Consider the following 14892-nt stretch of genomic DNA (forward strand, 5'->3'; position numbering starts at 1 on the left):
CTGGCTGGGGTCTTATGACCCCTGCCACCCCCCAGTGCTCCTTCCTGCCCATGGCAAGGGGTAGGACTAGATGATTTGTCTAGGTCCCTTCCCACTCATTGATTCTATTATTCTATGATTCTATTTATAGACATCACAACAGAGATCTGTCCAGGGAGCATAAAATGTCAAGGAGGGCCTTACTAGCATAGGATGGAGTATGGACTCAGAGATTTGGCCAAGAGAAGTTGTTAGACCTTGGAGAAAGCAGTTTAGATGGAGTGGAGAAAGTAGGGACTCTAATGAATGGGATTCAAGATGAAGCTGGAAAAAGAGGTCAAGGCAACAGTTGCAGGTGGTGATCGAGAGAAGAGAAATAAATTTGTATCTGAAGTGGTAGCTAGAGTTACAAGATAGACAAGCATAATATATGGGAAGTTTACATGTATACATCTCATAATAAAAATATATTTATATATAATGTATAGTATATAAAATGTATATATTATGATTCTCTTTGTATCTAATCCCTAGTTGTGAAGATTTCTATCCATTGTTGTTATCTACTAGGAAAAAGTTAGATTGTCCTGAATATTTCTTCTGCTTTTACAAATTTGGTGTATTTTTCTCCATTCTTTTGTTATATGTTAAATGTTAAATGTGCTTGAGCTGGACTTCACACTTGATCTGGTTGGTGAATTGGGCACTATATAGATGGTGTATTTTCTGGTTTCACCCGTGAGCAAAACTAAAGCAATTTCAGTGGTCCCTTAACTTGAGACTGGCTCACTGAAGGTGTCCCAGTGGTAGGGAGTAGTGGAAGCCATGTTGTTATATTGGCCACAAACTGTTTTCCTCAAAGGTACCGCCCGTTAAGCTCCATATACTAGTGAAAGTTGCAGGGTGAGACAACCCCCAGCACTTCATGGAGATTTCCCAACACCATAACAATTCCCCACTGGTTAGTGATAACATCTTCCCCTTTCCTCCCGCAAATAGTGTAAGACAGCTCTTAGTTGGTCCCATAACTATAGTTTTTGCACTCTGTAGGGACTATATATTTTGACCATTTCAGGCACCTGTCAAATGTGAAAGCATGAAAATGTTTGTTTTCTTGTTGTGAATACATGGTGAAAGCAAGAAAATGCCTATCTTCTTGTTAGGAAAAGGATGTTAAAATAGAAAGAAATTAAAGCCCCCCTGTAATTTTGAAGCCCCTTGCATTGATTTCCACTCTATGATTGAGCTGTTTTCCTCAGGTTTTATGCTGATTGTGTTGAACCTATGACACAGTCGCAGATGAGACATGCTTTCTGTTTGATCATTTGAAAATGCTCATAAGGGTCTCTGCTTTTTCCTAGAAGAAGATGGTGAAGAAGTAGCCTGTACTCAGAATGGTCAGATGTATCTGAACAGGGATATTTGGAAGCCCTCACCATGCCAGATTTGTGTTTGTGACAATGGAGCCATTCTTTGTGATGAGATCCAGTGTCAAGACGTGCTCGAATGCGAGAACCCTCAGGTGCCACCAGGAGAATGCTGCCCTGTGTGTTCCCATACATCACGTAATTCTGATACTAATGTTGGTAAGGTGGCTTTTTATTCCTTATTTTAACCAAGGACTGACCTTCTGAGTGGTGTTATGTATAATGTGGTAATGAGATGGATGAAGGAGAGGGTGTTCAAATCCAGATATGTCCAACACTTTGGAGTTTAAGCGCAGTTGAAAACCAGTGCTGAGGTTCAAGTTTAATAAATATATTCTCATAGGATTTCAGCTCATATCATGTTATTCTTACAAAGTTTCCACAATTTGGGACTGAGATCTAATGAGAATGATTGTGAGATCTTTTTTTCCATTTTGGATTGCATTTGAACTGAATTTGGAAAACAGTTTCCCTTCTGGGTCTAGTCCGCGCTCCCCCCCCCGCCCAAACTGCAGAGATGGCTTCATAGCCAGAGGTTTCACTGAAAAGCCCTCTTCATTTCTTGAGTAAGTTAAATGTTAGGTTCTTTTTTTCTGTTTCATATCTATGGCAAACATACTAAGTTCATAATTACATTTTAGATACAAGTCCTTAATTTAGCTACCCAGGTTTCATAGATATATAAATATTTTTAAAAAATAATTCATTTTAATTCAGTTAATGTTTTCTTCATGTGAAAACGTTGACAAATAATGATTCAACCTGAATCTTTAGCTAAAGCCAAATCAAACCTTTTGTGATATATAAGAAAAGTTTGGTTAACTTCTTAATTTTGAAAAATCTATTTATTTTGTTATTCTGCTCCTCTGCACTTTCTGTTTGTGTCCCAGCTGAGCAACAGAGAGGACACATGCTATAAATTAAAGACTGTTTTTGTCATTTTTCTAGATCAATTTCTCAGGCCCAAGAGATCGGTGTAAGGTTTTATAGATCATGCCACCAATCCAAACAGAAATTTATGAACTGTTGATTCTTCTCTCCTTAATACTTGAACTATATTTTGAACCATAATTATTTTGAGGCATTTTTACAAGGGAAGAAATTATTGCTGGTTAAAGTAGTATAGATAATCTGGAGTAATAGCAAAGGGCACATGCTAAAGACTTGTGTAATTAAGCAATGTGACAAGACATGGCATGCATTTGTGAGCAGATGGTGCATTTTGCTATTTCTGGTTGCATCATACCATGGCTAATACACCCAATGAGAACATTATAGAGATATTCCAGAAAGTTTTGATGCTATTAAACATTTAAATAAATATTCTGCCTAAGTATTTTGTTGTTAGGAACATAGCTTCATGGTTATAAAGGCAACAGGAACTGGTATGTTATGTGTTGGTAGATACTGGACAAAAATATTATTTATCAGATACCATGATTTTCAAAAATGATCTGTATACATGTAATAGTTGCCAATGAAGTCCATGGGAATATCAGCACTGACTGCATTGTGTTTTTTTGAAAATCCCAAATATAAGTGTTCTTAAAGAAGAATGCACAAAAATGCAGAATTTAATGTGGGGTGTAATTAAGTACTGGGCAGGGCATAATTAAAATGTCATTACTATTCTTCTTTAATAACTTGCTATTTCCTACCACATGTAATACTTACAGGGAATAAGGAAGTATGATATTTTTTGCTTCACATCTTCCTGGTACCACCTCCTGATTGTGAAACATACATCCCACTGAGCACTTTGCAACCTCCCCGTTGGCAAGAAGACTATTTCCTGTGTCTCTGTGCTGCACCATTTTAGTTGCATGCACATTCATTCATTCCCTAAAATGATTTGCCTCTCTCAGTAAGCTAATTTATTTCTTTTTCTTACTTATTTTATAGGTAGAGGAAGGAAGGTAAGTTTTACTTTTTTTATCTTTTTAGATATAATAAAGCCATATGCAGGTTCTTATTTTTTTAATTTGGACACATCACAGAATTTGAACTTTATAAGAAAATGTCACAGACACCAATCATTTCATTCTCGATGGCAGGTGGTGTGTGTGTATGTGTATGATGTGTATGTATGTGCATCCTTTTGGAACTGTAACAGTGATGTTGTAGCCGTGGTAGTCCAGTAATTATGCAAGAGGCAAGAACAAAGAGTGTTACCTGAAGAGCTTTTTATGTTCAAAAGTTTACCTAACTTTATCCCAACCACATAGTTAGTCCAATAAAATATATCATCCTAACAAATTCTTGCCTTTCACATCTTTAGATTCAGCACCCTGCCATCTTAAGTGCCTGAGGAGCTTATGGCATTCCTGGAGGGTTAGCCAATCCTGATGTTTCAAACCTTAGGACTCCTTTGGAGGAGTTTTTTTCCCTTAGTAAATTGAGGTTAAGTACTTTATCTGGTTTCAACTCCAGTAGTATCACAAAGGGGATCCCCTAAGTCAGTGGGCTCTAAACTTGTGTTAAGGATTTAGGATGGGATCTTCTGAGAGAGTCCTCAGCTTATGTTAAAACCTGCACTTTATCAACCCAGATGGTATGTTCACTTTGCAGTCAAAGGCACAATTGCAGCTCATGTAGGCATTGCTAGCCTGGGTTTAAACTAGCTACGTTAGAGTCCAACGATGTAGCTGAAGTTCCATGGAGCTTAGTGTTGACTCATTGCTCAATTACATAGCCAGGTTTCCTGCTTGAGCTGAGTCCTTTGCTACTGTGGTTAGTGATATTGATAACTGAGCTATCAAATGTAGAGGTAACTTGGGTATACCTACACAAGCCACAGTTACACATTTGACTGCAAAGTAGACACACCCAGAAACTGTCTAGGTGATAGTTCATAACCTGGAACAGTGGTGCAATGAACTATGCTTAATAATCCAGGTTACAATGGATGAATTTTATACTACTGTTGGTATAATTATGTTAAATGAAACAGTAAAAATAAATGTGTCTAAACAAATATTCCTTATCTTGCTGTTGTTGCTAACAATTTCAGCAGCAGATGTGATAGTTGAACAATTTGATCCTATTGCTTAAAAACACATCACACTCTTTTTTATTTATTTAAAAAAAAATCTAACACCAGAGACACAGTATAGCCCACAGGATGATTTTTTTTTAAGTTAGTGGAAGAAGAGTGTCTGTGGTATCTGAATGTTTGTGGTTGACTTTCTTGGAAATGAAAAGCTACATTGTGTGTGCGAGCAACACCAGATGGGAATGATAGCACTTGTATCTATATGTAGAAGTGATGAAGGAGTTGGAATTCAAATCATAGTAGTTTTTCAGTCTGAGCTTTCTTGAAGCCTGAATCAATAACATGCATAATTAAAAATACCATTTATGTTTAGCTTTCTTATAAAAAACACAATATCTATAGAAATAAATGTTAGAGTCCAAGGGCCACTTAGCACTGTCTTTTGTATTACCATGTCTGTGTCAGGGGGTGTTAGAAAGCGTTGAAAAAAGCTGCTGCAGTTAAAGTTTTGATTCACTAATATTTTGCTATCTGAGAATTATTTGTGACTTTCCCCCAGGGAGAAAAAGGAGAACCTGGAATAGTGCCAATTGTAAGTCCATTCTTCTTTCATTTATCAGTGCTTTATATAAATGTGCATTCGTTGTGCTGTAATTTAAGGGATTAAAAAGCAATCATCAAAACAACAAAATTGCAGCATCTAGCAGAAGAAAAGAAAGAGATGGTAATTGTTAAAAAAATAGTCACATTTGAAAGAATAAAACAATGCCTAGTATTTAATTTATGTGCTATTAAAAACTATTAAATTTATTTTAGGAAAAAATATGGAATTAAATCTGCACATAGCAACCTTTGTTTTTATAGTTAGAATCTTGTGTATTGTGTGATCAGTAGCACGCTAAAGTTGGAAAGGTTGAGGTGTAATACATAGAACCCAGAGAAAAAAGATGAACGTTTTCATCAAGAACAACAAAATTAATGTTTTTTGGCAATTTAGTCAAATCTTTCAAAATTAAAAAAATATACAACTTAAAAAATATTTTAAAATATTGTGACCATTTTCACTTTCTCTCTGCCTATACATGTTATCCCTAGGAAAAAGAGAGGGGCAAAGGTAAAAACTAGTAAGCAAAGTGAAGTTAGGTAATTTTCTTTCACATATTAATCCTATTCCATGGGAAAAGGTTGAAAATAAGATTTTTCTTGGAGGAGAAACTGGGGGAAAGTACTTCCCTGTACCTTTAAACATTTTTCTACTGAAAATATACAAGAATGCTTAAAAAAAAGAGAGAGACAGAGGTAAGAAAAGTAACTTTACGTTTTGAAAACCTTTTCACTTTTCAAATCTAAAAATGTAAGCGCAACATTTTAATGAGATTTCTACTGATATTATTTAGCAAAAATGCTGAAACTTAAAGAAGGTTAAAAAACCTTGCGTTGGTTAGCTTTATCTGCTGTACTGATCTGCATTTTTCTGGAACTGCTTTCTTTATGGGAGGCATAGCAAATGCATGCCTCATTCTGTGCAGACTTCAGATCATGTCTAGCTTGTGTCTTGTTGTTTAGGTTACAGGTATACGAGGCCGCCCTGGACCTTCGGTGAGTAACTTCTGAGCTTCTGTTTTTCTTACGATGTTATTTCCAAACTCTTTAATGTGAAAGTGCCTTTTGGCAAGAATCTTCACAAATGTGGAGGGCACTGCATACAGTGGAGCTGCTACAGACTGAGTGGAAAAGGAACAGGTAGCACTACACTTCGAGTGTGATCAAGAGACTGGCCCAGTAAAGACTCATTAGCATGCAGAGACGGATGGGGATGGGTGAGCAGTGGGTCTATCAATCAGTGATATCCTATGGAAGTAGAATATAGGCTATAGATGTAACTGTATCCTTGAAGCTACAAACTAGCAGATTAAATTTGTTATCTATATATGGCCTGGGTAATGGTTTGTGTTCATATCCCTCCCTTGCTATAACTGGCTACTTGGAACTGCAGAAGGAGGGAGAATTTGCCCATATATAAAAGCCACGAATTGTGAAAAGCGAGTGTGGAAAGGTGAGGATGAGGCACTGAATCTCAGAGGCCAAATTGTCCCTTCTTCTGTGTAGCCTGTCAATTGTTCCTTCTTCTATGTCGCTTGTAGCCAATCAAAAGACATAAAAAAACACCTAGCAGGAAGCAAGTTACCTTACTGGTATCCTGCCTTGAGAAAGATGCAGGATTTAGGAAGGGACAGAAAAGAGGGCATGGAAAAAGCAATTAAGAGCATGGGTCCAGGACTCCATATAGTGATGAATATTGCCTCTGGAAGTTCAAATAAATCAGAGGTCTCAGAGATACATAGGAGAAAACTGCTTTAAGCATCTGTAATACCTGTGGCAGAGTTCGATTGTTTTGCCAACCATGTAAAGTAATACAGGAAAAGCTTTGTTAGCTGGCACCCATGGGAAATGGAGGGTGCTAGATAACAAAATATGCCGGTTAACTGAGCAGCCTGAAAGGGCATCTTTGCCTGTTCGGGCCTCCACCTGTCCCACTGCATCTGGGGTGTCGCTGCCCCTCCTGCCGCATTACTGCCCCTCCTGCCGTATTGCAGCCCCGTGGGCCCCTAGTGACAGGGAGTGGGGATCCATGCAGGCTGCTATGCCCCAGGCCGTGGGTGCTTGGCAGCTCAGGCTGCTTTCCGCCAGGTTGTGGGGGCTCCTTGAGACCAGAAGTGCCGCAGCGAGCACTTCCAGTTTCACTTTTCCCTTACAAACCCTTACAAGCCAGTGCACCGGTTAACAGAGCATGCCAGCGTGTAAGGTGCCGGATAACGCAGCTTTTACTGTATCAAGATAATGGGCAGTAGTGGCTTTGGGATTACAAGATAGAAGGACAGGCAGCACATGAGAAATGGCAAAGGAGGTTGCTACAGGATTCTTGGACTTAAAATATGTGGGCAGAGTCATAGTGCCTATGAAAGTGGTTTTTGGCTGTTGTACATACCTGGTGAATGCTGAACCTATTGGCCAGGGACAGACATTACACATAAACTGGTTTAAGTGATCAGAAACTGGATTAAACGTGTAACCAAACAGATGTTTAGTTCACATAAACCAGTTTCAAAATGGCTGAAACCTGTTTGAGATAAACTTAGTTGAATGCAGTATCAGACTTAACTGATTTGGTTTGAACCAGTTTATGCATTGTCTATCCCAGACCCTTTGCTGGTGTGAGTTAAATCAGAGGCCCCCAGCATCCCAGCATGCTCTCTGGGCTGGGTGGGGCTCTCTGCTCCAGGCCAGCTGGCTCTGTCCCTCAGCTCCCCAGCCTGAGCAAGGGCAGGCAGGGGCAGAGTTCTGGCCAGAGAGGGGTTTAATTCCACTAATAGGGACTACAGCTGGGTTTACCCAGCACCCCCTCCTTGCCCCCTGTTGCTCCCTGCCCAGAATAGGCCCCAGCTGTCCCCTCCACCAGAGGGAGGAGGGATAACCCTGTCCCTGCCCAGCCTTGCCTCCTCCCTGCTGCTGCAGCAGGAGGCGGCAGGGCCCTTTTTGGGACCAGCAGCCTCTGTCATATTGTGGGGGCGTGCGAGCCCCTTCCTGGTGATGGGCTGCACTGGGGGGCCGGCAGAGCTGTGGCTAGCTGTGCATGGCAGCGCTGGGGTCCTGAGCGGGCCAGAGCCCTGCAAGTCCCCCACAGCACTCCACAGCCCAGCCCTTGCTGGGAAGGGGCTCCCACTTAGAGAAGCCATGGCGGGCTGCTGCCCATCGCAGTTACTCACTAGTTGCTTCTCCAGCTGCTGGGTGGGGCTGGGGCTGGGTCTGGCCCCCACTGCTGTCCTGTGCTTGGGGCAAGCCCCCTCCCAGCAGGAGGGGACTTATTCAGCCACTGGCACCGGAGAGCGGTTTGCCTGGCCGTGTGCAGCCGCTACTGCTCTGTGCTGGGGCCAATGGCTGAATACGCCCTCTCCGGCTGGGAGGGAGCTGGGCCCAACACAACCCTGCTGGTGTGCGAGTGGCATCTCCCTGCTTGGGGCAAGCCCCTCCCAGCCAGAGGGGGCTTATTCAATCTCTGGCCATCCTCCCACAACTTTTCTGCAGCTGAGGGCTACTGTAGTGCCCCAAAGCGCCTGGCCTGAGCAACTGCAGGCAGGCGCCCACGTTGCCTCAGTGCAGAGAGCACGTTTGCCCCGTTATGAACTGGTTCAGCCTAGGCTAGGCTAGCCTAGGTTAGACTAACCTAAAAAGGTTGAATCAGTTCAGGCTCTGGCTTTTTGAATGTCTGTCCCTAGCCATTGTCTTTGAAAGGGTTGATGCCAGATTCCACTGTTATCTGCTTGTGTGCGTGTCTGGTGAGGTCTAGGGTATCTGGGCCCGATCCAGTGTTCTTTGAGAAGGCAGAGTGCTTTTAGTGTGAGTCTGTCCTTCAAGGGTCTTTCTTTTCTTTTCTTCTTCTTCTTCTGCATCTAGCAGCCCTCTGCTTTTTGTCCCACATGCTTTGAGTTGTTATAGCACATTCAGGTCTGTGCCAGACATTCTGACCCTTTCATCTTTTCCTTCCTGAGGACTATCTTCTGTTGCTAATTCCTGATTACTCGTTTTATAGTTTTTCCTTTTTTGGTTGTGACTTTAGTTGTTGAGTGTGGGACCTCTCTTTTGACATTTTCCATTGTGTGTCCACTCATAGATGTTTAGTAATTTAGCTGAATGAAGGAAAGGAGGCTTCCTATAGAATGAACTCTGCTTTTTGGGTGTTTTTTTTAAGTACAGTATTTTTGTACACTTTTTTTCACCCTTTGGAATAATAGAACCATCAGTCAAAATGCTCAAGAGCAGCAAATTTGCAACTAAAATTAAATTAATTTTTCTGTGTTCCATTCTGGGAAGAAATGAAAGGCCAATTAAGAATATACTTAATGGTTTTAATTTTTCCTGTAGGGGCCTCCAGGCTCACAAGGACCGAGAGGAGAACGAGGACCAAAAGGAAGACCTGTAAGTAGCTAAATGTTCTTAGGTACTTTCTTAATTAGTACATTTAGGCAAAACTGACCTCAAATTGCTTAACTGATTTTAGAGCTGCTCTGACTCAGTGCCCTCTACATATTCCTGCTGTTCTGCACCCACATCCCAAAAAACAAATTACAAGTACAAGATTTTACACCCACTGGTTCTCTGATTAGTCTAAAGTCTGAATTAAGTATTTGGAATAATTGACCAATGTCTAGCGTCATTTCAGCTAACACATTAGCATTTGCCAACAGTTACCATAAATAAAATATATGATGGCAGAGTTTTCTCTTCTATTAAAAATAGAAGACAACTGTAGCATATATGGAAACCAAAAGTAATTGCTAACTTTTTAACAGTGTCTATTGTGTTTCAGAGGCTGCATTAACTTACTGCTCAGAGTATTTCGTAATAGGAGCCAGAGCTCAAAATAGAAGAATTAATATGTGAACACATATGGTAGCATGCTAGTAAATACTATTACTAAAACTGCACTACAGATACAGAGGCTTAATAAAGGAATTTTAGCATCTGTATGTAAAAACCACAGAAAGGCCAAAAGGCAATAAGAAAGATATCAAAGGAGTACATGTTCCTATTGGAACCCCTGCCTCCCCCCCTAAAATGCAGAAGTGGCTTTTAGCAGGTTTTTAGATTTAAATTGTTATATTCTTTCAGTTTATGTTTGGATATTCTCTCATCCCTTAGGACAGAAAAAGTTTTTACTTGTTGTAATGTGGATTTGATGAAAAGCCAGACTCCTTAGGCTATTTCCAGCATTTCCCTTAGATAATAATTGTTGTCTGTAGATTGCCATGGTGCTCTTTCTGCACCAAAGATAGTAAGCACATAACCTCTCCGAGAGTGATACTGAGCCAAAAACTCCTGCTTCATGTGTCAGTACAAGATGCTTATAGAACAGTTGTTAGTACCCACAAAAGTCCTAGAAAGACGCTTTCAAAATAATCCTAAAACTCTGCTGCAGGTACAGTTTAGAATTCAGATTAGGATGACACCTGAAACAGTTCCAAGCATCACAATGAGTAACATTTCTACAAGCTGGTAGATAAGCCTGAATTCTATTAGTTCAATCCTATGATTTTCTCCAGAATTTCCATAAAAATTATGCTTATAAATACGTGAACTTTCTAAAAGCCCGTGAAAATTTTGGAATTCTTTTGAAAACGTTTAAGGCTGATGTTTTCAAGGGAGAAAGGGAGTTTTTAGCTCCTTGAAAAATCTAAGCCTAAAATCTTGGTACTTGGATTATAAAATATCTATCTATCTATCTATAAGACATCCATAAGCTATGTATGTAAGACCTAAGTCTCATAATAGATGGTGGATTTACGTGCACAGGTCATTTGGGAGGAGGACTTTGCAATAAGCAGCAGAATTGCTTTTTGTTTAGCTGAGAGAGGTAGTTAGCCATGTTAATCAGAAGTCAGTCAGAAAGCAGCATAGATAAGCCCCTTTACAGAACAACTGCAGTAAAAAAAAATATATATAAGGTATATCTATCTATCTATCTATCTATATATAGGGCTTGGGGCCAGGGGCTGCAGGGCCTCAACGGGGAGCAGGCTGGGGCTGTGGGTGGCTTGTCCAGGGGAGGGTGGGGGCCACTGCCCTCCATGCAGGCAAGGAGTGGATCCCCTGTGTGGATTTCTGATCCCTGTCACACCAGGTTGAGGGGCAGTGCAGAGTGGTGAGCAAGCCTGCTGGTCCCTGCTGTATGACTTGGCTCTGCAGGGAGCACAGATCTGCGTTGGGGGTCTCCTCTCCACTAAAGCCCACTCTGTGCTGCCCCGACGATGTGGGGCTGTACAGGGTGGGCAGCACTGGCAAGGAGACCCTGGCACAGATCTACTTCCTGTGGAGCCAGGTTGTGTGGCAGGGACCAGCACTGACCTGCTGTACGACCTGGCTCCACAGGGAGCAGAGATCCGTGCTGGGGGTCTCTTCACTGCCGCTGCCCACCCTGTCCAGTCCCAGGGCAGCATGGGGTAGGCAGCAGCAGCGAGGAGACCCCCCAGTATGGATCTCTGCTCCCTGTGGAGCTGAGTCGTGCAGAAGGGGAGTAGTGTACAGCTGTTTCCTGCAAGCCTGGCTCCAAAACTGAAATTTTCCGAAATATTTTGGATGCCTTTTTTAGTTTTGTGGATGTTTCTGAGACTTCCGTTTCAATTCAGATTCAGTGTTTCGGGTGCTGAAATGGCCTGAAACACCTCTGAAACAAAATGGTTGCCAAAATTTTGTGCAATATATATATAGGTATATATAGCCTGAATATATATATAGATAGATATATATATAGGTATATCTATCTATATCTATCTATCTATCTATATCTATATCTATATAGATATAGAGAGAGAACACAAGCTTCAGTGAAGTTCAAAAGCTTTTGTTCTCTATATATTATTTACTTAGTTTATAAGGGTGTGTACACATGTATTAGCTTTCCCACAGTTAAGCCAACTTAACTTTTTCAAGTCAACTTACCGTCAGAGGACACACATGTATGTGGAGCAGAGTGGACTTGTATGCAGCACAAGATAATATACCTCTGAGGTGTATTATCTTGAATTGCGTTAGTTAAGTCAACTTAGCTCACAAGATAACTGCCACCCTGTCAAGGATACTAAAAGTCATTGCTTCAGAAATTGATAAAGAGTAAATTAAGTATTTTTCATCAAGCTGTATTTTCTTTCACTGTAACATCAAAAGCGAAACTTGTATTGATCTGTTATCTGAATACCATCCATGGTGGTCCAGTGTTATTTGCAATATATTGCATGCATGTTTAAAGGTTGCCACCTTGTGGACCTATTTGGAATATTTCTTCCTTAGAACATCACTATTTACTAAGAGTTTCTAAAAGATGAAATATAATGAAAGAAAACATCTGGAGACAACAGATAAACATATTGGCCACTATTTTAAGAAGTGATTATTAATTAGCATTGCTTCACCTTTGGGGTATGCAACTTAAGACAGTTCAGGTTTGCTTTTCAAGAGGACTAGTAGAGAGCTCCTTCTGAAAATCAGGTCTGGTTGAAGTGACTCGTGGCGGGGAGCGGGCATGGGCTTCCAAGATCAGATGTTATTTTAGGAAAAGCTTGCCCCTATTATTAATTGGCATACTGTTTTCCCTTTGATGCATGTTTTTCTCCCCTCTGTTTCATCTTGAGACAAAGGAAATAAAATAATGAAGCAACATTCTGTTCCTGTTTTAGGTAGTAAGCTCTTTGGGGGCTGGCTTTGTGTCTACTTATGTTTAAAATAAAAATATTAAATAATAATAAAGAATTGGATGCACAAGTAAGTTTCCTGATGAGACTCAAAGTCTCTTACATGTATACAAATCCATCTCTCAGGGTTATGCTCTTTTTATTCCTTTTATTTTATGTCTAGTGTACTACAACTGAAGTTCCAACAGCATATGCACTGCTAGGATTTTAGGACATACCACCACAAAAATATTTCTATATAGAATACAGAATTATGTAATAAATCATTATCTTGCCCCATGAGAGTTTTACAGTGTCCTGCGGTCAAATGTGTTTGAAGGCTTCTGTTCAGGAGAATTTCCTTTTTAACCAAAAAAAGATGTTATTCAATAGACATAGGATGCATTGACCCGAATTCTTAACTTCACATTAGCATAGTTTACTGCAAATTAAGCATGTGTGTCTACACATGCACATCCTGACTTTGCAGTAAACCTCGTTAATCCCAAGTAAATTTTCTACCTGAAAATGCAAGTATCAAATTTACCTGAGATTAGTAACAGTGCTCATGTAGATGCCTGACAAAGACCAAAATCTCTGGCCATCTGCCAGGGGATGGGAGACAGGTCCCTGTCCCTGGGAGCTGCCTGCTGCTGGGGCAGACCCTTTGTCCCAGCACTGGCTACATGACCATGGGGCCAGTGGTGGGGGATCCTTATCTCCCAGCCTGAGCTCCATGGTCACGGGGCTTGGGATGGGAGACCCTTATCTCCCAGCCTGAGCTCTGCAACTGCGGGGATTCTTATCTCCCACCCTGAGCTCTGCAACTATGGAGCTCAGGTTGGGAGATAAGAGTCTCCCAGCACTGGTGCCATGGTCATGGAGCCAGAGCTGGGAGCTCCCTGCTGGTGGGGGCAGGGGATCCTGTTCCCTGCCCAGCTCCATGAGCATGAGTATAGAGCTGGGCAGGGCGGGTAGGCAGGGGAGCTTGTTCCCTGCTCAGCTCTGCACTCATGGAGCTCAGCAGGGAACAAGCTTCTCAGCCTGTTCTCCCTGCAGCTCTGCCTGGTGTGCAGGCAGGGGTTGGGAACTGTTTTGGTCAGGGACAGGTTGCAGCTCCATGCCCCAATCAAGTGATTGAGGCACAGGGCTTAGAAAGAGCTGCAGGAGTGGGGTAGGTCCCATCCCCTTGCACCGATCTGCTGGTGGGGCAGATAGCTGCTAGCTGCCCCAGGGGCAGATCAGGGCAGGAAGCTAGGACCTGCCCCTCCCCTGCAGCTCTTTCCAAGTCTCTTGTCCTTGATTGGGGAGCCAGGGCCAGGAGCGCCCTGCTTCCAGGGCAGGGAGACATTGTCCCCGTCCCAGCAGCAGGCAGCCTGGTGCTCCCTGCCAACCCCTGGGCTAGCACCTGGGGGGAGCCTGGAGCTCCCCAGAGTGGCAGCAGGGGCCCTTTGCAGGGCTACAGAAAAGCAGCAAATGTGCTCCCTAATCTTTGCATGTGTAGATGCTTGCCCAAGAATGCTTACTCTGGATTATTTTACACCAGAGTAAAACTAGGCTAGAGTAAATGCATATGTAGATGGGCCCATAGTCTATCCTATTGCAACCCCCCAATTCACAAAGGACTCCCGGCAGTGCACAGCATGCTTTTAATCAAATACAGCCCTTATCAATGGAAATAAGAACAAACTGTCTGACATGACTAGTACAGAAGGGGAGTGTCTACACATGTATTTGACCCGTGCTTTGTTTACTCTAGAGTAAACTTCTGTTGATTAAGTGCTTCTGGGCAGGTATCTACACATGCAGGACTAGGCAGAAGATTTGCTGTTCTTAACACTAAACTTCCTTCAGTCCTACAATGGGCCCTTGCAGCCACCAGGGGGAGCTCCAGGCCCTGGCCTTAGGGTCTGCCTTCTACTGGGGCAGGGATAATGTCCCTGTGCCCCAGCAGCAGGGAGCTCCTGGCCCTGTCTCCCCAGTTAGGGGCAGGGCACTTGAAAAAAGCTTCAAGGGAGGGACAGGTCCCAGCCTCCTGCCCTATTCCACCGGTGGGGCAGCTAGCAGCTAGACTGTGGCTAGCTGCCCCACTGGCAGATTAGGGCAGCGGGCTCAGACCTATCCACACTTGCAGCTCTTTTTAAGCCCCATGTCTCTATCACCCAATTGTGGCACGGGGCTGGAACCTGTCCTTGAGCAGGACAGTTCCTAGCCCCAACCCTGCATACCAGGTGGAGGCTGGGCAGCTTTTTCCCCACCCAGCTCTGTG

At 42.4% G+C, this 14892-nt stretch overlaps 1 protein-coding gene across 4 annotated transcripts in view; it reads left to right on the top strand.

The window, feature by feature from the left end:
• The window catches only part of COL5A2 (collagen type V alpha 2 chain), a 171656-nt gene that overhangs the window by 88539 nt on the left and 68225 nt on the right, over positions 1 to 14892 (top strand). For 3 of the 4 annotated variants that reach the window (XM_019553807.1, XM_019553808.1, XM_019553809.1), the window contains 5 exons: positions 1341 to 1565; positions 3309 to 3322; positions 4958 to 4990; positions 5965 to 5997; positions 9322 to 9375. In XM_019553807.1, coding sequence (XP_019409352.1) covers positions 1341 to 1565; positions 3309 to 3322; positions 4958 to 4990; positions 5965 to 5997; positions 9322 to 9375 — 359 coding nt within the window. The remainder of the gene's footprint in view (positions 1 to 1340; positions 1566 to 3308; positions 3323 to 4957; positions 4991 to 5964; positions 5998 to 9321; positions 9376 to 14892) is intronic. The other variant, XM_019553810.1, reaches the window with a different exon arrangement.

This window comes from Crocodylus porosus, unplaced genomic scaffold (assembly GCF_001723895.1).
Source record: "Crocodylus porosus isolate Cpor-Errol unplaced genomic scaffold, CroPor_comp1, whole genome shotgun sequence".
NCBI classification, from domain to species: domain Eukaryota; kingdom Metazoa; phylum Chordata; order Crocodylia; family Crocodylidae; genus Crocodylus; species Crocodylus porosus.